Here is a 23619-nt window from a genome sequence, read left to right on the forward strand (position 1 = left end):
GTCTAGCATGTTTGAGTATTTAAAAAATAAAAATAAAATAAAAAATGTGTCTTCTGTGTAGTGTGACGTATCAACGACAACTCTCCGACAGCGCACCTTGACGTCAACCAATAGGATTGCGTATTGTGACTGGCGCATCACCTCCCGTGCTTGCCATTGTCAAGATACTTGCACACCGTTCCTAACATTTATTCACGCGCACAAGCCAATGTTTACCGAAGCTTTAGAGCATGATTCGACAGAACGCCGGTATGTTTACGTACAGCCGATAGTGCTAGCACTAGCTTGCTAGACTACTCGTGTAGTGTTGCCACTGTTTGACCCAGATACGGCAAGATTTCATGGCAGTAGTCTGAATTTGACCAAATTTGTCTAGTCGCCTGATCCAGGCATTAGTAAGCCAACTTCCATGGATCTAATGCCTGTTTATGGAAATGAGACAACTTAATTGGTAACTTGGAACATTTGAAAATCACAAATTAATAAAGACTTGAGGCCTTCACATTTTTCAAATAGGATGTTGGGGAAAACAAACCAAGGACTTTCATGACACAGACACCTTTGGAGCCATTTGATTTTGAGTTTCAAAGTCAATAGCATTGAACCGTCCTTCAGAGCAGTTTCTAATCATTGTAGTCCTTTTGACATAATCTCTTTTGTTTTTCTATATGAATTTAAACGGTGTGGAATTTATTGCAGAGGGTGTTATCAACACATAAAGAGAGGGCAGGATAAACCATTTTAGAAATCCCATCAGCCTTGGAGAGCATTAGCCGTGCCTGTAAAGTGAGGTCGCTTTGAAGACAACAGTTGAACACAGATTTTGCTTTTTGTACATTTGTAGAAAGGTTTTCAGTCAGTCGGTCACTCGCAGAGTTATTCATTGTAATTCCTAGATATCTGAGAATTCTTAACAGTAATTCCACAAACGGATTGTTTTTTTGTGTTTGTTTGTTTCATGAATAAACATTATTTCACACGTCTTTGTATTAATGACCAAAGCAGAAGCGGTTGAAAAGGCCTTCAATCCCTCCAAGACTACTGGGACCTGTTTATCATGAGGAAAATGCATGTGCCATATGCTAGTTGATTTGATGAATAATGTGTGGTCTCCAATACTAACTCCTTTTGTGTGACTATAATTTAGAGTGTATAGATTCAACATCTCAGCACCAACTAAACACAAAAGGGGAGAAATTGGACAACCCTGTCTGATACCTTGTTTAAGTTAAAATCTCTGGTAGGAACCTTCAGAATGACCAATGTTGCTATTAATACCTTTGTATATAGTTTGTACCATTTCCTTAAGCCTCTCACCAAACCTAAAATAATTGAATGCTTTGTAGATGAACTCATGTTCTGCAGTCAAATGCCCTGTAAAAATCCCCAAAAAAGAATCGGCGATCAGTTAGATGCGAGTCGTCTATCAAAATCCCAGGTCCCTTGAATGTAGCGCCTCAACCAAGTGGACATTTTAGATGGCTTGTCCTTTGAATAACTAGCCGCTCTATTGCAAAATTGTGGCACTATTAACTCGGGCCCATCCGATTTGGACTTTTTTTTTAGGCCAATGCCAATTCCGATATTTGGCAAAGTCAAATTCCGATAACTGATTAATTGGACCATTATTTAAAAAAAATATATAATGAATAAAAAATGCCTTGTGTCCTTAATGTTTACAACAATAAACATGAATGACAGGCAGAACATTTGACTGTTTTACAATACTTTGTCCTATAGTATTTTACTTTACAAGAGACATAAACTGATTTTTGTTTATTTGAATGTCATTATCTTTGTCTTATGTTGTAATGTGTCAACTGTGTAAAAACAAACAAACAAAAAAAAGTTTAAAAAAAAAATACAAAATACAAATCGGCCATTTTTTTTTCCGATTTGAAAAGGGCTTATATCGACTGACTAATCGATCGGGCCCTGCTATTAAGAATTAAAAATGAAAAGTGTAACGACTTTTTCTTTTTTCTTTTTTGTCCTACAGATGATTCGCCGCCAACGGAATCCCCCCTAACCCCTGGCTCCTACACGCTGTTGTTGCTGTTTTTTGTGCTTTTTAAAAAAAAAAAAAAAAAAAAAAAATATTATTCTTCGGTTTTGGTTCCCAGAATCCTCAGCTGTCGCTTGTCAAGTCCACTTTGCTCAGGAATGGCGTCAGGAATCAATCAGTCTGTGGTTCCGGGATGAGGGAGAGTGATTTTTCATCTCGCCCCCACCCCAGCCCCCTCCTTTAAAAGGCTTTTTTGTCGTCGCCTGCTCATCATGCAGCCCCCCGAAAAAAACCGAGCAATTTATGCAAAGAGTCGACTTCATCAGCCACAAAAAAAGCCATGGTTCTTGCGGTTCTCCTCTAGAATCGTCCTTTTATTGTACATGAAGCTTCTATTTTAGCCTTTGCGGGGTCAGCACGGGACAGTCTTAATGTGTTTGAAAGGGAAAGAAAGAAAAACACCCCCCATTGTTTATCCTTTCTAAATAGTAAAAATATGTTTGTGTTGGGAAACTGACTATATTTTCCTCGTGTGCGTGCATGTGTGCGTGGCCTGCTGAGAAGACGTGTGCCCCTCTGCATGACTGTTAGCAGCTGTGTATACAAAGAGCATGTCAAGTGCCACACGGGCCTTTACCGTTCCGCCTCCAACACGGTGCTTCAGCGTCCTCATTTTGACTTGTTTTTTCTTTTTTTAATTTAGCTCGGCCGTCGTCCGCCCGCGACCAATTGCGTCACACGAGTAGCTCCTACGAGAGCTTGAAATTCCGCTTTCTGGTGTCCGTGAATGCAATTCGATAACTCTTAAAAAAGGTTCTAGTCCACTTTATAAACGCAGCACTTAAGCTCCAAGTAGCTGGCATCTAACTAACAAGCTGTGCGAGGACACTGCTTTGGCTTATAGGAGTGAATGCAGCACGACAACTTTCAAAAAGCCAGTGGTCTGTTCAATATTTAAACACTTCAACTTAGCTGCTTGCTTATCTGTTTGAGAATCTGCAAGGATAGTTTGGGATGATGCTCCCCACCCCACCCCCACGAACGTGAAAAGTTCAATAAACTCGACTCAAAAGTACTTTTATTTCTTGAAATGCTGTGTTTTCCATCAAGAATTAAATAAAAAGGAAGACAAACTAATTTGACTCGAAAGTTATTTTTTTGGCTATGGATTCTTGGAATTGAGCCACGGCAAACTTGAGGGGGCTAACTCCATTTTGGGCATTTTGCAGGAGAGTTTAATTTCATGACGATGACGATCTATCAGCTTTATTTCTTTATTTATATGGCAATGATTACTTCTAGATACTTGTTTTTACAGAAGTTGTGCTTTTTCCTCAGGTTTTGACATTTTGGTCTTGGATCACACTTGCAAAATTGAACAAAAAAAATAAATAAACAAGTAGACCTACACCAAAAGCCTGTTTTTTAATGGGTGCGGCCTTCTTGAAAATGGCCCAGTTGTTGCGCTGAAAAATCAAGAGTGCAATAAAGAAATTCCCCCTAAATATCAACATTGATTTAGACCAGTGTACATCTGAAAGATATGCCTTTTCTCTATTCTGCACTTACATGACAAAAGTGGAGTTGGCACACTCACTCGAGTTCTCCGTGGCTCAACTAGCTCGCAATTGATTAGAGCTCCCCTCCTCAATGCTCATCTATTTGGGATGCCGCTTTTCCCCAAAAAAACATGATTGCAGCACCAACAAGTTCAACTCCCAAGTAATTTTGTTTTGTGGGATGCTGCTTTTTCCAACAAGCTAGACTGGAAAGTCATTTTATTTTTGGAAGCTGTGTTCCCCCCCCCACCCACAAACATGAATACAGCATGAAGACCAACAAACTCAACTCAAAAATGTGTTAGCAACACGTACTTGTAATTAGCAGCCAGCTAACTAACTAGCATACAGGCACTCCTTTCGCTATTTGACGTGGCTTTTTCCCCTAAACTGGTGAATGCAGTACAAAGACCAGCAAACTAGACTGGAAAGTAATTAGTTTTTTGTGGGCGCTGCTTTTCCCCACAAAGAAGAATGCAGCACAACGACCACTAAATTAAACTCAAGAAGAAGAAAAAAATTCTGATGCTGCTATGACCCACAAACATGAATGCAGCATGAGTACCAACAAACTCAACTCAAAAGTGTTTTTTAACAACACTTAATTGACAAGTAATTGCTTCAATTAAGTAGGTGTGTCCTAGCCAGTTGTTAAAGGAACAATCAACTTAAAATGACTCATTTAGCACTTTGTTAGCTGAGCAGATATTTAAAACAAAAATAACTACAAATCATCAAACGCTCCTGCGGTGGCGGCGGCCTGTAGACATATACGGAAATATACGCATACTTGTTTGGGGGAGGCGTTCATAGGCACCGGGAAGCAGCAGCGCGGTTTGTGTGCTGATTAGCGCTTGTGCTTCATTCTTTTGTGTCTGTTTGTGCCTTCTTTGACGATTCCGTGTGCAGCTTCTAATGTGATCAAATCAAGTTAAAAAAAAAAGAGCTTTGTACATTTTAAAAGACTTGTTGCCACCGTTGTGTGTCTGTGCGTGCGCGATTTGTGAAGAAAAGCATTTCTATTTTTCCCTTTCTTTCCCCCTTTTTGTGCAGATATTTTTGTCCGATGAATGTTTTCTTTCTATCAGACACTAAATGATCTTGTTGCTTCACTTCCTGTGTTTTGATTAATTGTGAAGAAAGAAAAATGATTTAAAAATGAAAAAAATGTCCACCTTGTGTTTTTTAAGGTGTCTGCCTTGACATTGTTGTTGGGTTTTTTGGGTCAGTTTTATTTTGTCGTTGTGAAAAGATTTGCTCTTATTGTTGAAGACTGTTTTTAAAAAGTGAATAATGAAATGGTCTTTTTCAAGCCAATAAGAAGAAAAAGACACACTAACAAAGAAAAGTCAACAATCAGTATTGAAGTGACTGGACCGCTCTCAACAATCAACACATACACAATTGCCAAATAACTTTCTTTCTTTGGAGCAACCAATTCTAAATGTATTAAATTAGAAAATCAATAAAAGTGTTTTCCCCCAAAATGTTCATGCATGTCTACTATTGATTTTTTTATTATTATTATTATTGTGTCCACCATTGAATGAAAACATACAACCTCAGCCTTACAGAAACATTTGCTTTAGCCACTAAAATGACTGAATTAAGAAGCTGTTTGCTGACCTGACATTGATAGTGTGTGTGTGTGTGTGTGAGAGAAAGCGAGAGAGAGAGAACAGAATGTATGCCAAAAGATGTCTGTTTTACAGTTACTTGTGACCATGAAATATGGCTAATGTTGCCATATGCACAGCCACAACAACAGCAAAAACATCAACTTACCGCAAGGTGTTTTCTCAAGTTAGAAGTGGGCTGAAATATCCAAATTTGGGCAGTAACAAAACTACGCTGCATGTTCAAGCTGCAGTTTTTCGTAGACTGAAATGTAACAGAGTAACTGTAGCGGGTTATTACCCACCTCTGGTACTAAATAAACTATACAGTACACTTTAAAGCAGCTGACTAACTCGACGATATAGAATATTAGTAAAAGAATAATTTAAATAAAATAGTTTTACATATTTCACAGGTCAACGTTTTTAATTCATATTTATATATATTTTTTTATATTTATTTAAACAGGTCAATTTGACCCACAAAATAACATGATTAGTGATGTTCACAGTTCAAACCAAATTTCAAAAAAATTTAAGGAATCTGTGAGGTACTCATTATTTAATAGAAAAACCATGTGTGAGATAAAATTAAATAACAACACTGTAAAGCAACTGGTTCCATTGAAGAATCAACCAAAAGTAAAAATGTAAAAATAAACATTGTTTTCCTTTTAAGTGAAACTGAAAATTGTTTTGAAAAAAAATCAGATAAAACTCATGCTGGAATTAGTTTTCTTTTTTACTTTTTGGGGACATTTTCAAATGTGCAAATCTTGCAAAATTTAAAAGAATGTCATTGTTCTCATTATCGTTTAAAAAAAAAACCCATGCGTACAATAAAATTAACTATACAGCAAATGGCTGCCATGACCATTATTTTAAAAAAGTTTAAAATCCACAAGCAGGCGTGTGGGATACATTAAATTGTTTCATATTATCGCTGTCACCTTGTTGTATTATTTATTTCCAGTAGGCGGAGCTTTAGTCCCATTGTAATACCAGTGTCGCATTCGTAGTTTCAGTTTTGTGACTTGTTAACAATATATAAATTAAATAACAAATAAAATGACGTCACAATCGTAACAATACCTGTTTAAAATCCAGTTATTTGACGTAATATGCCATTCAAATTAGTTGTGAATCTTAAAATAGATAATTTAATTCAGATTAAACGACCGTGAAAGCCCCAAAGATCATGTGATTTTAAGGGCGACACACAAACGATAAACTGTGATTAAAACGATGACGTCTCTCGAATGGCAGATTTTGTTTACTTGAGACCCGTCCACGTGGTAGTGACGCTTCGCCCATGCGCAATGGAGCCAGGCTTCTTGGCTTTCCCTTCTCCGCCTTCGATTGGCTCTCTCCCTCCAGCCCCGCCTTATCAGGCCGCCAATTGGTCCGGCTGCCATTGTGCTCTTCGCGGATTGGACGCTATTTGTAGCCGCGCTTTAGTAGCTAGGCTACTGCTGCCATCATGGTCCTCGACAGAACTCGGAGATTGTCGTTCTGTCGTCATAATTAGAAAGGAAAACAAACCTTTGCGCATTTATTATATTAAGTACATAACGAACACATGATGATCCTGTGACGTTTGATTCGTGCCAAAAATGTGTTTATCTCTACGTTTGAAACACAAGAAGCAGTTGTGAGGAATGGTGGCTAAAGTTAGGTTACTTAAATACGTAATATACCCGTAATGTACCCGTAATACGTAATATACAAGTAAGTTAGTTTAAAGCGACTAGAGCACTACATTTCATTTGGCATCGAATAAAAGTTTATTTTTCCGCATTACGAGTTAGTGATTTAAAACCTACAAATCCCCACGGCACTTAAAGGCAGCACGAGCATTGGAAGAAAAGCTGTTTTATTTGCACTTTTCCGCCAAGTTTTGCACCGCAACCTTCGTGTTATTTTATTTTATTCTAAGTCCTCGCCGCTGTCACGATGCGCCTCGTTGCTGTTTCTCTGAATTATTGATCACCAAAGACCCGGGCAGAAAGCAAAGGAGGCCCGCGGACTGTGTGGCAGCTGATGGCCGTAAGAGAGGCGCCCTCGTCCAGCCTGACAAGCCCCCGCATGCCCGCGAGCATCCACCAGGTAACCGAGTATCCTCCCACCGCCAGGCCGCCCAGTCGGCCAAGACGGGCTGCTGCGGTCCGCATGGGACAGTGATCCTCCGTGCGGGCTCCCCAGGACTCAGCGAGTGTTTTTGGGGGTGAGTGACCTGCTTTGGAGGACACACTTGGCTGGTCCTTAAACGTCTCGTTATGATTTCAGCTCGTTTTGGTTCAGTTTAATAATTACTGCTTGTTTTGGTTAGGGACAATCATTTTAAATGTTAACATCAAAGACACTTTAATGCCACAAGGGAGGTCGCTTTACTGTTTTTCTTTTTGGACGTTTTTTCAGCTAAAACAGCCCGATGCTGTCTCTGCGACGTTGTGTTTAAGTGCGGCTCGTCCTTCTCGCCACTGATGTTGTTTTCGTTGAAGTCAGCCAGCCAGCTGCATTAAAAAAAAAAAACGTGTGCGCGTGTCCGTACAATAGTGATGTCATCGCCACCGAGCTCAGCTGTTTATTTTTTTTATTTTTTATTGGTTTAATCGAATCACTTGTCCAAACCTCTTTGGCAGGAGACGTTTTATTGATTGAGCCTTTCTAAAATTAACCGTGTGTGTGCGCGCGTGACTTTAAAGTGACCTCAGCCAGCTCAGCTCTTACCAGATTAAATATGACAGCCTATACTAGCCTTTTTTTTAATGCAATAACGTTAAATCTTTTCCAGCTTGAATTAGTTTTTGTGACTTAAATGACGAGCTGTGACTTTATCATGAAACCACACGAGGCAGTAAAAAGTAACATTAATCGTGTGTTGTTGTGGTGTGTGTGTTTTTTTTTTTGGTTTGTTTTGTTTTTGCACGTGAAATTCATATTCTCGTCTTGTATTTATTTACACATCCGGGGATGTGCCTGCCTCCCCCCTCCCCTGCTCGTTTGGCGCGTTCATGTCACATGGGAAATAATCCTGCCAGTAAACACGACGATTTGGAATGCTCTAAAATCTCACTGTGACTGAATTGTCTGTTTAGAACAATGATTAGATGTCTATTGTGTCACAAAATCTTGATCATCATCGCAGGTAGTGTTGTGTGTTTGTTTTAGTGCATATATTGTCTATCTATCGATCTACCTATCTATAATCTGTCAAACAAAAACCGTGGTTAATCGGACTAATCATAGCAACTGCGATAATCATTATGACTATTGTGCACGTCTATTTTATAAAAGTAGTTGAAAATAAATAAATACTACTAAATACTCGTCAAAACGAGCTACATTTAAAGTGATCATAGTTGCTTGGTAGTCTTTATTTTTGCAACAAAAAAAAAAGCAGAACATGTTGACAAAAACATCTCGAGCCGTATTTTCCCATCTTTCCCAGGGACCTTGAAGGCAGCGCCGTCGCTGATTGGCCAACGCGGCCGTCAATCATCTTTGCAGCACCCTCCCACGTGGGTGACGTTTCCGTGCCAAAGCGGGCAGCCCAGTGCGAGACAACAAAAGCTCGCGTGGGGGACAAAATGCGAGCCGTCGCTGGCCTAACACTTCGTCACTGACCCGGCACACTTGCACACATGGACTGGAAGCGAACACGATGACTTTTACGAGGAGATTGTGACGACAACAAGGAGCTTGTGTTGTGGTGCGTTTGGGTGTGTTTACGTGCTCGACAGGCTGTCGTCCGTCACAACAAACATTCAGGTGCGTGACAACACTTTTTTTAATAAATGATTTTCGTGCAAACATTTTAGTAAAATCATCCAATAAACAAGTAAATGTACGTGCTGTCGTGGTGACTTCATGGGTCAGAACGCAAGGTGGGAAAAACGGCCACGCTGTTGCTCCGAGCTGAGTTGTCGGCGAAGAATTGACACAAAAGAACCAGTAAGCGTTTAATTTGGTCGAAAACACGCCAGTTCGGTTAAAAATATTGTTTTGTGTTGAGAAGGCAGCAAGGCTTATGTCTGCACTTCCCGTTTTGTATGTGTTTCTTTGTTTGCACTTGATCTGCTTACTTCCTCTTTGCTTTGCTTTTCTCACCTGTGCAACCAAACAAAAGGGAAAACAATATTCGGTTTTAAAACATGAGCATTGTTCGACGTCGACGTTTGTACAACTTGACAAACTGACTTTTGTTAGCACAATGCAAGCAATTGAAGTGTGACAAAAACTTTATAAAACTCGACAATAAAGGTAGTGTTGGGGTCGTGGTTGCTTCAGATGTTCGAACCACGCTCGGAAAAAGCATTCAGCTTTGTTGTCACTTTAGCAGCTCACCGTCTCTTGTTCTTAGTGTTCTTTTTTTATCACCTGTGCCACCAGACAAATTAGCATAGCGGTTTGTTGGTGAATTTGAGACCCACGTTGACTTAATGTGACAAAATTCCTATTTCTTGATGACATTCTTAATTGTGCTCACTTAAGTTAAACAAATCAAAGGTGCACCGAGGTCGTGGTAGTTTCAGGTGCCCGAACTGTGGGGTGGGGGGGTGGAAGCAATGTGTGTAGCTTTTGTTCCCACTTTAGCAGCGTAGTTCCTAATTTTCTTCTCACCTGCGCAAGAGTGAGGCGAGACAGAATTTGAAAGAAAACCAACAAAGGTGGTGTGTGGTGACGCGGTGCCTTCACGTACCCGATGAAAAAACGACGCCTGCGGCTCTGTAGACAACAAAACAACGGCAGACTTGTTTTACAAACATGTTCGGTGTCGAACGAGCCGTCAAAAATGTCGCACGGACTCTTTATTTTTTTTTTACTTGAGTTTCGTGCAGTTGGTGTCGAGTGGGATTGCGCATGCGCAGCAGCTTTTGCAATCACATACGGTGAGCAGGAGTGCGAGAGGCTTAATTAAAGTGGGCTAATTAGATGAGGCGATGAAAGCTGTCTGACACATGCGCACTAAACACGCACGCGTGCGTGTGCACGTGAACGAAACGTCTCCTTCCTGTTGAGCTCTGTTTGCTGCCTTGCTTTTTCTCTCCTGTGCAAAAACATTGTGACTTTACTGTAAAGGTGTGTGTGTGTGTGTGTTTTCACGGAAAACAACGATGTGACTAAAAAAAAAAAAAAGTACTTTCTGCATTAAAAGCAACAGGTTGTTTTTTTTTTTTGTTCACCCCAAAAAAAACAGAAAACCTTTCCATCCTAAAGTCAGATTTTCACTAGATTAACAAATTGCGACGTTCACATCTGTCTCTTGTCCATAAAAATATGTTTTCACATGGGTAAATACACAAAAGGCTAGGGGGAGGAAACGGCGCCCCCTGTAGACGGCCAAACTCCAATCAACAACAGAAGACCTCATAGTCCCGCCCCCGTCCAGTTTGATTGACAGCAGGTCCATAAAACCCTCGCTGTGGCTGCTTGGTTGTTGTGACATCATTTTTTCCCCCTATAGACTGCCTGTCATTCAATAGATTAGCACTACCCAAAGATTCTCTTTTGACCCTGATAAATTGCCCTGCAACTCAATTTAGACAATCATTCCTGCCATCCAAAAGCAGGCTCAAAGTTTATAGTTTCACCAAAAGTAAAATTTTTGAACCTCTCAAAACCACTACACCTCAGCGTTGTCTTCTTCGGCCCTTTTAATTACCCCAGCACTAAATGTACACAATGGTTCCTGTGGTCCAAGAACAGGAGGAGGAGAAGGGGCAGTAAAACGGACCCAAAAAACTAAATGAACTAAATTTAGACAAGTGTCTGCTGTCTAAACACACTCTAAGTTCGTAGTTTCACTTAACTCGTTTAATGCCACGGACGTACTACTACGTCCTCATAAACCCATCCGTTTAGTGCCACGGACGTAAAATTACGTTTGCCGTGTTTTTTTATTAATGTTCCAGGGACCTTTAATTTGTAGCTGTGGAACTAAGAAGGTTCCAATCAGATTTGTTCAGCACTACCCAAAGAAAGTTCCAGGTATTTTTTTTTTAGTTCTGTAGTTCCTGGAACCCGGTACTCAAAGTGCCTGTAGTTTACGAGCTCACTGGGGCACGGAACGTGTTTCGTAAAGCAAGCGTTGTCGCGGTTTGTGATGTTGCCGATGTTGCGCCGCTTTGCGACGACACGGTGCATCACGCCGAAGCGAATGAGGGTGTCACACGGTCCTTTCGTCTTTCCTGTCGGGCGGCAGGTGTGATTTCCTGGCGCGGCGTCGGTGTGGAGCTGCCACACGCCCGAGCCCACCGGCACCACGACGGCCCTGGCTTGCATCCTCCAGTGTTTGTTCTGTCAGCAAGTCCAGCAGAGTTGCAACCCGTCCGGAGCGGACGGCCGCGCCGGCGAGGAGCTCCGGCCCTCGGACATGGTCAAGATGACCAAGTCTAAGACCTTCCAGGCCTACCTGCCCAGCTGCCACCGCACGTACAGCTGCATACACTGCAGAGCGCACCTGGCCAACCACGACGAGCTCATCTCCAAGGTATTTTTTGCCCGTTTGGCACGTGTGGAAAAATGGCAAGCTTCACCAGGGGAACCGTTTCAAAGTTACTTTTAAGACAAGTTAAGGGCTTCAAGCCTTTGTTAGGATTTCAAGTCAAGGTTTAGGGTTTCAAATTGGGGTGAGCCAGGTGTTCTAAACAAGGGTTGGGTTTCAAGCCCATTAGGGGTTCAAATTGGGGTTACGAGCCAGGGCTGTGGCCTTTTCGCACTGCACTTGGCAAAGCGCCTGACCCCCTCGACTTTCCCATTCACTACAATACTAATTTCACGGCAGCAATTCAGAGTTCAAACCTTTCTGTAGTAGTTTTGTAGTTTTCGAGGTGTATTTCAGGCTGAGCAGGGAGCATTGAAAGCTCAAATTCGCCCAAAGTTCAGGATAGTGTGACACCGCAATTATTATGACCTCCTCCATTTCCGTTTACAGTACAAGTCCACCAAAATAGCAGTCCGAAATCACGCCGCGAGCTTTGCTCCCATTGGAGGAGCTTTTTGACATCACGGCGTCAACGCTTGAAAATAGAAATGTTTTCTATCCGGTGACGCGACGCACAGCGTCACTTCAAAACCCACCGATGCCCCTCCGGCACACACAATCAATGGGAAGGTCGACGGCGTCAAGCGCTTTGCCAAGTGTAGTGTGAAAGAGCCTTTAGGCTTTCAAAGTAGGGTTTCAAATTAAGGTTTGAAGTCAGTGTTAGGAGAGTTTCAAACCTGCGTTAGGGTTTTATACAATGGTTGGTCCTTCAAAGTACGGTTTGAAGACAGGCTTAGGCCTCCAAATTGGGGGTTTTGATCTGGGGTTAGGATTTCAATTCTGGGTTATGGTTTTAATCAATAGTTGGGGTTTTTAAATTATGATTTCAAACCAGGGTTAGGGTTTCAATGGGGGAGCAAGGTTGTAGGGATGATGCTCTTATGAGGATGTGTGTGCATGTGTACAAGTATCACAGTTCAAGTGTGTTTGTATATCAGTGTGTCATTTAGTTTTTGTGTCAGCATTGTGTTTGCGTGTCAGCCCCGTCACAACACACACACACGCTCTGTCACCGGTGTCAAACTGGTGGCCCGGGGGCCAGATCCGGCCCGCCACATCATTTGATGTGGCCCGCGAAAGCAAGTCAAAATTTCTCATGGTGTTTTGGTGTGTAATGCCATTTGAGATCTTTGCAAGCATTTTTTTGTTTCCAATGAAAAGAAATGTAATGGTTGAAAAACATGTTTTTATAGGCTTGTGATTTCCAAACTGGCTATTCATCATCAATGTGTTGTGTATACTGTATGTAATTACAGTATAGGAGGTAATCTTTCATTTATATGAGTTCACAGTTGTAGCGGCCCTCCGGGGGGAGTCATAAGTACGATGTGGCATGTGACGAAAATGAGTTTGACACCCCTGCTCTATGTCATTCGAACCCGCCTCCGGGTAAACCGGGAAAACGGGCCGAGCGGGACTAACGAGGGAGACGTTAACGTGACTGTCTTCTCTTTGTCTTCTGTCTGCTTTCAGTCCTTTCAGGGCAGCCAAGGAAGAGCTTATCTTTTTAACTCTGTGTAAGTCTCACACCCATTCACATCCATCAACAATTCTGCCCCCAAACTCACTTTCACTGAGCAACATGAAATTTGGTAGACATGTCCATCATGAATAAACAAACCCACAAAAAAGATGCCATGGCTGAAAAGACACAAAGTCTGCATTGTAGGCTAAAGGCTTCTTTATACTCGCGGGGGCTGCGGCTTTCCCACGCGCAGTTTGCCTTTATACCCGAGCAGTTTTGAAAATGTCCTGCAGTTCTCCTCCAAGTCGGGGGTGTCGCTACGACTGGTATTGGCTAGGACGGCACAGGGTGGAGTTTCCTCTGCATTTTTGGGGCATTTCCGGTAGCCGTTTTTCCTTTCCTTTCCCTAACCAGGAACAATACCAGACATTTCAAATACGAACTTCAGTCCTACTCGAGCGGTTTCCAAAATTCAGCCCCTGAGTCCAGTTTCACTGAGCACCATGAAATTCAGTAATTATGTTTATCATAAGTAGACTCACAAAAAGGTCTTAAGAAGCAACACCTGAAAATACACAGGAAGACAGCCATATTTGTTCACAGTGGCTATTTTAGACTCATTTGCAGGGTCCTTCAAAGCGACGAACATTACTCGCCGTTTTCTTTCTTTTTTATTTTCAAGTCGGCCCTGAAAGCCAGGTGCACTTAGCAACTTGAAATTTGGTAAGCATGTCTATGATGAGTCGACCCACAAAAAAATAAAGAAAAGCCACAGGAAGGCTGTCATTTTGGCTCAAAGCCACCTTCTTAGGTTCAATTTGTCAATTTCCCAACACTCGACCTGTACTTGCTGTTGTACTTGCGTGTATGTCGATTGACATGCCGTGTGGTGTACTTCCTATGTGGCGGCACAGGGTGAACGTCGGCTGCGGTCCGGCCGAGGAGCGGGTTCTCCTCACGGGTCTTCACGCCGTGGCCGACATCTACTGTGAAAACTGCAAAACCACGCTGGGCTGGAAATATGTGCGTTGTCACACACGCTTTATATAATGGACACTTTTTGTTGAATTATTACTACTGCAGGTCGCTTTGCTGACGACGACAACTACAAACCTTTGAAGTTAGGGTTTTCAGATAGAATTAGTGTTTCAAGACAGGGGTTGGCTTTCAAATTTGGGTTTCAAGACAGAGGTTAGGGTTTCAAGGCATGTTTAGGATTAACACCGTCTGCGAGGTTAGGATTTGAAGAATAAAACCTTGCTAGTGTGTCTCAGCTAACATTAGCATGTATGTTTTTCAGGAGCTTTTTTTTTTTTTTTAGTTAAAAACAAATTGTTAAAATAGTAATTAAAAAAAAAAACAAAAACAAACAAAGCTTGCTAGTGTAGCTAAACTAATATATATGTGTGTGTGTCTGTCTCTTTCAGGAGCACGCCTTTGAGAGCAGTCAGAAGTACAAAGAGGGAAAGTTCATCATCGAGCTGGCTCACATGATCAAAGACAACGGATGGGAGTGACTCTCAACGCTCTAACTTGGGCGCTGGCTTGTCAAACTGTGACAAGTGGACCCCCCCACCCTCCCAATCCCAGCCCCCCCCACCCTCTCCACGTCGTCTGTGACATCACGCCACAGGGAGGCGACCATGCTTTCAACTGACTTGTCGTGGTGACCTCTTGCTGGACAGCGATGGACCACTTCTTTACGTTAGTGGATAAGCGGTTAGCATCGACTCGCTTTTTTTCTTTTATTTTAATGTGACGCGCTGCTGATACGGACGTCGTTTTGATAAAATAATGTAGCATTGGCGAAGGAGCTAGCATGTAAGCAAGCTCACAGGTTAGTTGCGCTGCTCACAGCTAGCTGCGCTGAACTAATACGGCAGCGGAAACCGAACAATTCAGCGAGCTAGCATGTTGCTGAGCTAACAAGTTGGCGAACAAGTGTGCCCCTTTCGTAACAATCTTTACCCTTATTTTGGTTTCTTTTTTTTTTTCTTTCCAAAGTATCAGATCGTTAGCAAGCTAGAAAGTTGGAGAGTTAGCATGCTAATTTCTGATTTTATTTACGATATTTCCCCTTTTTGGTTTCTTCTTTGGTGTTTTCTTTCCCAGGTTTCAGATCATGTTACAAAAAAACCATCATAGCAGTATTTCTCCACCATAAATATATGAAATTATGAATATATTGATATTTAAATATATATATGAAGATAGTAGTAGTGTTTGGTTAATACGAGAGTGGCTGGTCCCATTTGAGAAACTGATTGCAGATCCTTAGAAAGAGAAGTTATTTAGTACGTGGATGTTATACATACATTTATAATTATATATATATATATATATAATTATATGCACTCACTGTTGTTCGCTCTCATGCACACGTGTGTATTTGCATTATGACGTGCAACTGTTTTCTGCACTTTGCGGAGTCATCTGCTTAACGTCAGCTTGGAGGTCAAACCACAATAACGTTCGGACATTTTCTCGTTTTTTTTTATGTTTCCTTTGATCATGGATAGTTCTGACAGACAATTTCTTGTTTTGCTTCTTTATCACAATTGTCTCATTTTAATAAGGATAGACAGCTACGACATTTTCCCTTTTTGAGACAGTCAAGACTTGTTTTAGTAATAATGGACAATTGGTAAGGTTGGGCATCGTTTGAATTTGAGCGATTCCGGTTCCTTATTTCGATTGAGATTCTTTTTAGGGGGCTGGGTCAAAAAAAGTTTGCATGGTTTAAATAAAGTGTGTCCAAATTATGAATAGTAGAAAATATAACTTTGTTAAAATCGTTATTTGGGACTGTTTTATCACGTCAAATGGTTTATATGTGCAAGTTTTAACCTGACTTCCTGTTTTAAGCTTATAGTCTTTTATATTGAAGGGTACACACCGGAACTCAGACTTAAGGCACGAAAAGTAACTTCACACGGCACCGGTGATTAAAAAAATAAATAAATAAATGGATGGAACCAAATGCTAAAAAAAACGTTGATTCCGTTCCTAAGCCACCAATGAGGCACAAGTTTAGTGTTTGTGAGACGACGTTGATGTGAATTCTGTCCCAATTCATTGTGATGTAAAGTTGCTTTGGTGAAGTTTTACTCGATATGAAGCTTTTTCTTTTCTGTCATCAGCACTTACGTTGGTTTGAAGTAAATGCTAAAAACCATCAGTGCATAAGGGCAACCAACCGTTTACCTTGTTAACATAGTCTTATTTTATTGTTTTACTCACCCAGTTGATTGAGAGTTGACTTCACTGAAGCTCCATGTGGTGTAGGCTGAGGCTTGGAGCGTGTCAGACACTACCCATCATGAAAATCTCCTTTGCACAATATAATCTTATTCCAAGTAAAATTATACTGAGGCGACTGGTCATTAATGTTATCAAAGTTAAGACACACCTTTGTTCGCCGCCACTGGGCACAAGCATGTCTTCGTGTGTGTTCTTCTTTGTTGGTTTTCACCGCTTCGTTGGGTTTTGCCACTATTTCTTCAGGGTTGGTGGACTATGCATCGAAACTGGGAACCGAAATTTCTAAATTTGCGCGACTCCGGGAGAACCACAACGTTAGTCCCGGTCCCAATCGATTCTCGATGCCCAACCCTATCGATTGGATATTTTTCTTGTTTTTCACTTATGTGATGATTGGACATTTCCAAAATGTTCTCCTTTTTAAATTTGTTTCTGTGGTAGAGAGTTACGACTTGTTCCTGTGTTTTTTGAGTCACGACATTTTCTCATTTGGCTTAAGTGAAAGAGAGTTTTGGAATTTTCTTTTTAGTAGTTTAGTTTTCAGGTCTGTGATGATTTAGTTACCTTTTCCCGTTGTTTTTTTTCTGATAGTTACATTTTCTCTTTTTTATATCTCTCATTAGTGACAGTTAAGATATTTACTCGTTTTACGTGTATGCTCGACAATTATTTTCTTGTTTTACTTCTCTGGTGACGACAGTTACGACATTTCCTCGTTTTAAATTTTATTTCTGAAAAGATGGACAGTAACTACATTTTACTTGTATGATGACCGTTTTGAAATTTTCACCTGTTTTCGTTCGCTGTGATGACTGCTCTGACGTTTTCCTGTTTTACTCGTTGATTGTCAGTCGAAAAATGTTTTTGGGTTTACTTATGTGGTGATCGACAATTACATTTCCTTTTTTTTTTTAATACAATAATCATCAAGTCAGTTTATTATTTTGCTCTTGTGACTTCTGCAGTGATGGACAATTACATATTCCTATTTTTCATGATCATGAATAGTTACTACATTTTCTCTTTTTGCTTTATTTCTGTGATAACTGCAATTAGGGTGTCTTTTTTTAATGACATTCAGTTCTGACTTTCTTGTTTTACTAACAATGGACTGTTAAATTTTTTTCATTGTTGGACAGTTCTGACTTTTTCATTGGACACTTGGGACAGCTTCCTAGTTTTAAGTTTATTTCCGTGACGACAGACACTACATTTTTTTCCGTTTTTGCTTGTGTAATGGATGTTTATAACATTTTCTCATGTTTTCTGTTCTGACGTTTTCTCATTTAACTTCTGTGATTACGAACAGGTTTTAGTGCACTTTACAATCTCAATGTTTTGAGCGTCTCTGGCCTCCAAGCTGCACCCAATCACACGGCTCCGCAAAAAAAAAATGTACGTTGTGCAGCGCATAATTCCGCCCTCCTTGAATGAAAAAGGAAAAGGAACCACGCTACATCAAACTTGTGCACATTTGGCGGGATGAGAGAAAAGTGATTGATTACTTTGCCGGCGAAGCACATTCCAATCACGCTTATTTTCCTCCTCAAATAAAAAAAAAAGAAATGTTAGCGTTTACCATTAGCAACTCTACTTGAACAACAAATTGCGGAGAAATTGTCCCCCTTTTTTGTACATAAGGTGACATCATATTTAAGCTTTTTATATGTATATTTCTACCAGCTTTTCTGTTGTCCCCAACTTGAAGCACTTTTGTGTGTGAGTGTGACTGTGTGTATGAAGCTAGGCCACTTTTGTTTGCTTAGCCTGTTTATTTAGTGGCGTGTTTGGACATCGAGGGCGAGCTGGAATCTCCCGCCATCATCTTGCCCCACCAGCCATTTTGGAGGTCCAAGTATTTTGTTGATGTTTTTTTTTTTTTTTTTTAAGGCTGCACACTTGATTGTATTTCCTGTTATTTATTAGCATCTTGCTGGCCTTAGCAGTTGTTGGATCCCAAATCAGGGCTCCTTGCTGTTTTTGTTTTTAAATCATCTTTAAAAAAAAAAGAAAAAAAGAGAGCTTTCTGGAAAGGAGAAGTGTCTGTTTTGTTCACCCTGGCATCCCTGCTTGAGCTGTAGCTTTCTACACCGTGAAGGTGCATTCAAGTGCTAGCGTAGAGTCAGGAACTGTCACATGGCCTCATTGTTTACATCTGTGACTTGAGATCTTTATGTTAACGTGGTCATTAAAATGACATTCGTCATCGTGGGCGTTTGTTTCGGATACTGAGCTGCAGCTTTACAATGACTCAAATGGTGCATTCAAGCACTCATGCAAACTTCAGAAATGTCTCACACCTTATGTTAAGACTCCCCAAAAAATCTTACCGGACTCTAGAAGCTTTTTTTTTTTTTTTTTTTTTTTTTTTTTCCCCCCTTTTCTTTCTCCTCCCTTTCTCCTCTGTCAACTGAGATGCAGCTTTCCCTTAAGTGGACGGTTCGTTCAAGTGCTCACATAAAACGAGGAACTATCACGACTTGGATGTTTACACCCGTGACTGACATGCCCAAAAAATGCTTCACGGACGAGCAAAGCGTTCGTTTTACTCACCCTGGCGTCTCACCTGAGCTGCAGTTTTCTCACACTGTTCTTGGTGGATTCAAGACTTTGTGTAAAGTTGGAAATTACCACATAATTTGGACATTTACATCTGTGACTGGCTGGACAGGGGAAGCGTTTGTTTTGTTCACCCTGGCAATTTCACCGAGCCACGACTTTGCAATGAGTCAGTGGTGGATTCGAGCACTCAGATAATGTCTGGAATTATCACATGACCTGGTTGTTTACACCTGTAACTAACTGGGCACCTGGCATCCCCACCGAGCTGCAACTTCGAATCAGTCAATGGTGTGTTCAATAAAGTGGGAAACAACATGACCTTGTTGTCGCCAAAAGGTAACGTACTGGACTGGTGGGGTGGCGTTAGTTTTGTCTGCTGTAGTGTCCTGTCTGCTGCAGTCTTTCCAATCAGGCAATGGTGTGTTCAGGTGCTTGCCGATAAAAATTTGGAAACACCACATGGACTTGTATTGTTTGCAGCTGTGATGAAATGTGCAACAGTGGCAGGAAGCTGGATGTGGCAGTGTGATCAGACAACTTAATAACTTTTATTTTGTTCACTCGGGCGTATTCTGTAATCAATTAACAGTGCATTTGATGCTCGTGTTAAAGTCTGGAAATTACAACGTCCCAGTTAGAACTACAGTCCCCTTGGAAGTGTTGGATCAACAAAGTCAATTCCTTTGTTTTTATTGTATACTGAAGACATTTGGGTATCAGATCAAAAGATGAATATGAGACAAAAGTTCAGAAATTCCAGCTTTTATTTAATTATATTTGCGTGTTAAACAACTGAAGACAGAGCACCTTTTGTTTGAAGCCACCCACTTTTCAAGTGAGCAAAGGTATTGGAACAGTCATGATTAAATTAGCTTCAAGTCAATAACATTTCATATTTGGTGGCATAACCCTTACTTGCAATAACAACATCAAGCGTGCGACCTATTGACTTCACCAGACTGTTGCATTCTTCATTTCAAATGGTTTTCCAGGCCTTTACTGCACCTTCTTTCAGTTCTTGTTTGTTTCTGAGGGTTTCTCCCTTCAGTCTCCTCTTTAGGAGGTAGACTGCATGCTCTGTAGGGTTAAGGTCCGGTGATTGACTTGGCCAGTCTAAGCCCTTTCACTTTTAAGCAATCAATCTAAAAGGCAACACCTGAGGAACTCGAAACAACCAGCAGTCACATGTTCTAATACTTTTGCTCACTTGATAAGTGGGTGGCTTCAAACAAAATGTGCTCCGTCCTGAGTTGTTCAACACATCTAGATGTAAATACCATGAAATAAAGGCTGGATTTCTGAACTTTTGTCTCATTCATTTTTTGATCTGGAATCCAAATGTCTTCAGTATACAACAAAAACAGGAAATGACCTTGCTGTTCCAATACTTTTGGAGGGGACTGTATATTCATCCGCCCCCAAAAAGCTTTGAAGCATTTGTTTTTTCCCACTCTGGCACCCCCCACAGAGATGCAGTTTACCAATCTGTCACATCTGTTCACGTAAAGTCAGGAACTATCACATGACTTGAATGTTTACACCTGTGACTGACTGGACAAGAGAAGTGTTTGTTTTGTTCTCCCCCACCACACACACACACACACACAAGCTGCAGCTTTCCAGTCAATTAACGGTATGTTCAGGCGCTCACGTAAATTTGAAAAGTATCATATGACTTTGATGTTTACGCTTGTGACTGGCTTCTTCTCTAAAATAGCTTCACGGACAAGAGAAGTGTTTGTTTCATTTACCCTGGCGTCCCCTTTGCCCCCAGCACCTGAGCAGCAGCTTTCCAAACAGCCAGCGGTGCGTTCAAGTACTCTGATAAAGTTGGGAAAAGTGACAATGTTGTGTTGAAGCTCCTATTTATGACCCCACCCCCACCCAAAAAAAAGCTGAGGGCACAGGAGGAGCGTTTGTTTTTGTACACCCTGACACCCCCAGTCGAGCCACAGCTCTCCAAACCGCCAACGGTGCGTTCAATTACTCACATAAAGTCAAACTGCCACAAAACACATCTATACTGGCTTCTTGAGTTGTATCACAGGAAGAGTATTTGTTTTATTTGTTGGCGTCCCCCAACGAGCCAGTTCTCCAATCAGTCCATGGTGTGTTCACGTGTTGGCGTAAAAGTTACCAACTGCCTCGGTACATCGTATCGATACTTCTGACTGGCTTGTGTAGACTTAATGTTACGGGAATGTTTAGTTCATCCTGGCATCCCGACAACAAGCTGGCTTGTCGTCTGTTGAATTTAGGGCCTCCATCTCGGCGGCCACCATCAGTGACTACCAAAAAAAAAAAAAAAAAAAAAGGGAGTCTTGTCCAATTGCAAAATCCCAAAAAGTGTGGAATGATATTTTTGTTTTGACAGCAGAAGGGAGGTTTGTGGAGAGGGGGGGGGAGAGAGTTTTTGCCAACTTATCTGATGTCATGTGACACTGGTGAGCGCCTCTTTAATGCTGGTGAATTGAGGTGGACAGCATGTATTCATAGAATGACTATTATTTTTATTCTATTCTATTCTGTGCCTGTTCTGTTTCTCATTGAAAATGTTTGGGATTATTCTGATGCTGATTTTTATTTGGTCTGCATTCTGCCTCAGTAGACGTCTCTTTTCACTCGTGTAAACTATCTTGATATCACAATAAAATTTTCAATGCTATTCACTTCACCGTTTTAATTTGATTACATTTCCAATAAAGTTTGTACTTTTTTCCCAAACAAGTTGAGGAAATTTAAACTTCCTAAAAAAAAATTCTCGGCATGGTAGCTGACTGGTTAGCACATCTGCCTCACAGTTCAGAGGACCTAGGTTCAAATCTTGCCTTGCCTGTGTGGAGTTTGCATGTTGTATATCTCACCTGTGATTGGCTGGCGACCAGTTCAGGGTGTACCAACGAGAGGCGCGGTACACCCTGAACTGGTCACCAGCCAATCGCAGGGCACATATATAAACAAACAACCATTCGCACTGACATTCACACCTACAGGGAATTTTAGAGTCTTCAATTAACCTATCCATGTATGTTTTTGGGATGTGTGAGGAAACCCACAGTCACAGGGAGCACATGCGCACAGGTGAGGCCAAATTTGAACCCAGGTCCTCAGAACTGTTGAGGTACGTGCTCACCAGTCGGCCACCGTTGCACAACACCACAAATAATTCTTAAAAAGAGGAAGTCATTTTGAAGTCTTGAAAAATATGAATTGTTTTTCTACACATTTTTTAAATTCTAGAAAGAACATTCTCAAGTTAGAAAAAACATTCTTAAAAAGTAGGAAGTGACAACTTGTTGAATTCTTTTTTTTTTTACTTTTATTTTAAAAACAACACCTAAGCAAAACACTCCCCCCAAACACTTCTGTGGGGAAAAAAAAACTCTCTCCTCCAAATTAAACTTCACAATTTGTTTAAGTCTAGAATTTGTCTAGAAAAGCTTTTCAAGGAAAAAATATCGCTCCCTTTTCTTGAAAAAATACTATTACAAATAAAAGTCATTTGTGAAAATCGGAACTTCCTACTTTATTCCTTAAAAAAAAACACTTTTTTCCATAGTAATTTAACTTGTGAAAAACTGACTGAAAAATATATTTTCTAACTGTCACAAAATAAAAACATGGTCTTTCAAGTATTTCAATGAACCCACAGGGATTATATGAAAGACTCATGTTGTTTCCATGTCATTGAATCTTGATTATGTGATCCCTGTTCACGCATTGATGCTGTCACCATGACGACGGTGATTGCCCATCTCGTTCCCTCAACTGCCTCATCTGAAAACCTTGTAAAAACCCTTTAAACCCACCTGACTGCTCCAAAAGATACTGCTATTTCAGGATGTGTGTGACGTATGATTGGGAGGGGCCGGGCCCCAAGCCCGATATTGGTGAGTCACAGCTGGGGGGGGGGGGGGGGGGTTTATGTTCTGGTGACGCCAACATAACACACAAGAAGCTGAGGCCATGTTTTGATTCTGCCTCAGCTGTGATGTAATGAGAGCCAGTAGCATTCATCGTCGCCATGGCGACAGCAGCACCGCATCTGCTATGGTGGGTCGGTGAATTACTCATAAAAAGTTGACCCTCAGGTTTAATTAGATCAAAAGATATTTGAAAACAAAAAGTGAGTCAATATTTTTAAAATGACTGTCAATTAATTACAAAATTGACTATTATTTCATTCCATTCAATAATTTAGTTAAAAACACACGAAGTGAATCTGACTTTAATTTTAAAAAAATGCTTAGCTGTTAACAGCTTTATTTAGTAAACTATTTTATGCTTGATAACATTTTCTTAAAAGTATTTAAAAATATTTTGAAACACCCTAGTTTATTAATGGAAAAATAGTTAAAAACTAATGCATTTTAATAAATAAATATATTTTTTAACAAGAATTATTCAACTTAATAAAACAAACCACTGGGAGTGAGTGTCAGTGTTGTATGGCTACTAAGCCACAAAAAAAAGTTCATCACTTGCAGAAAGACCTCATGATTGGTGTCTGCTTACGCCCATGATGCTTTTGATTACGGTTTCACAATAGTCTCATTTAGAGATACGGTGTCACACTTTCATCTTGGCCTTTTTTGAATGCAAGA

At 40.8% G+C, this 23619-nt stretch overlaps 2 protein-coding genes across 2 annotated transcripts in view; both read left to right on the forward strand.

Annotated features, from left to right (window-relative positions):
- The window catches only part of mapk1 (mitogen-activated protein kinase 1), a 33719-nt gene extending 28668 nt beyond the window's left edge, over positions 1–5051 (forward strand). The window contains exon 9 of the mRNA XM_061672707.1: positions 2000–5051. The gene's annotated coding sequence lies outside the window, so the exon portion shown is untranslated. The remainder of the gene's footprint in view (positions 1–1999) is intronic.
- Positions 5052–11391: 6340 nt separating this feature from the next.
- On the forward strand, positions 11392–21859 carry LOC133400251 (protein yippee-like 1). The gene is made up of 4 exons (XM_061672708.1): positions 11392–11673; positions 13201–13244; positions 14107–14215; positions 14620–21859. The coding sequence occupies exons 1-4, from the start codon at positions 11557–11559 to the stop codon at positions 14707–14709; spliced, it is 360 nt and encodes a 119-aa protein (XP_061528692.1). The 5' UTR covers positions 11392–11556; the 3' UTR covers positions 14710–21859.
- Positions 21860–23619: the final 1760 nt, after the last annotated feature.

The sequence above is a fragment of the Phycodurus eques genome, chromosome 3 (assembly GCF_024500275.1).
Source record: "Phycodurus eques isolate BA_2022a chromosome 3, UOR_Pequ_1.1, whole genome shotgun sequence".
NCBI classification, from domain to species: domain Eukaryota; kingdom Metazoa; phylum Chordata; class Actinopteri; order Syngnathiformes; family Syngnathidae; genus Phycodurus; species Phycodurus eques.

Bases quoted from the DNA above. Each gene is read 5' to 3' on its own strand.
- LOC133400251 (XM_061672708.1), top strand. From the start codon at position 11,557: ATGGTCAAGATGACCAAGTCTAAGACCTTCCAGGCCTACCTGCCCAGC. The intron at 11,674-13,200 runs GTATTTTTTGCC...GTCTGCTTTCAG, and splicing joins ACGACGAGCTCATCTCCAAG to TCCTTTCAGGGCAGCCAAGG. The intron at 13,245-14,106 runs GTAAGTCTCACA...GTGGCGGCACAG, and splicing joins GCTTATCTTTTTAACTCTGT to GGTGAACGTCGGCTGCGGTC.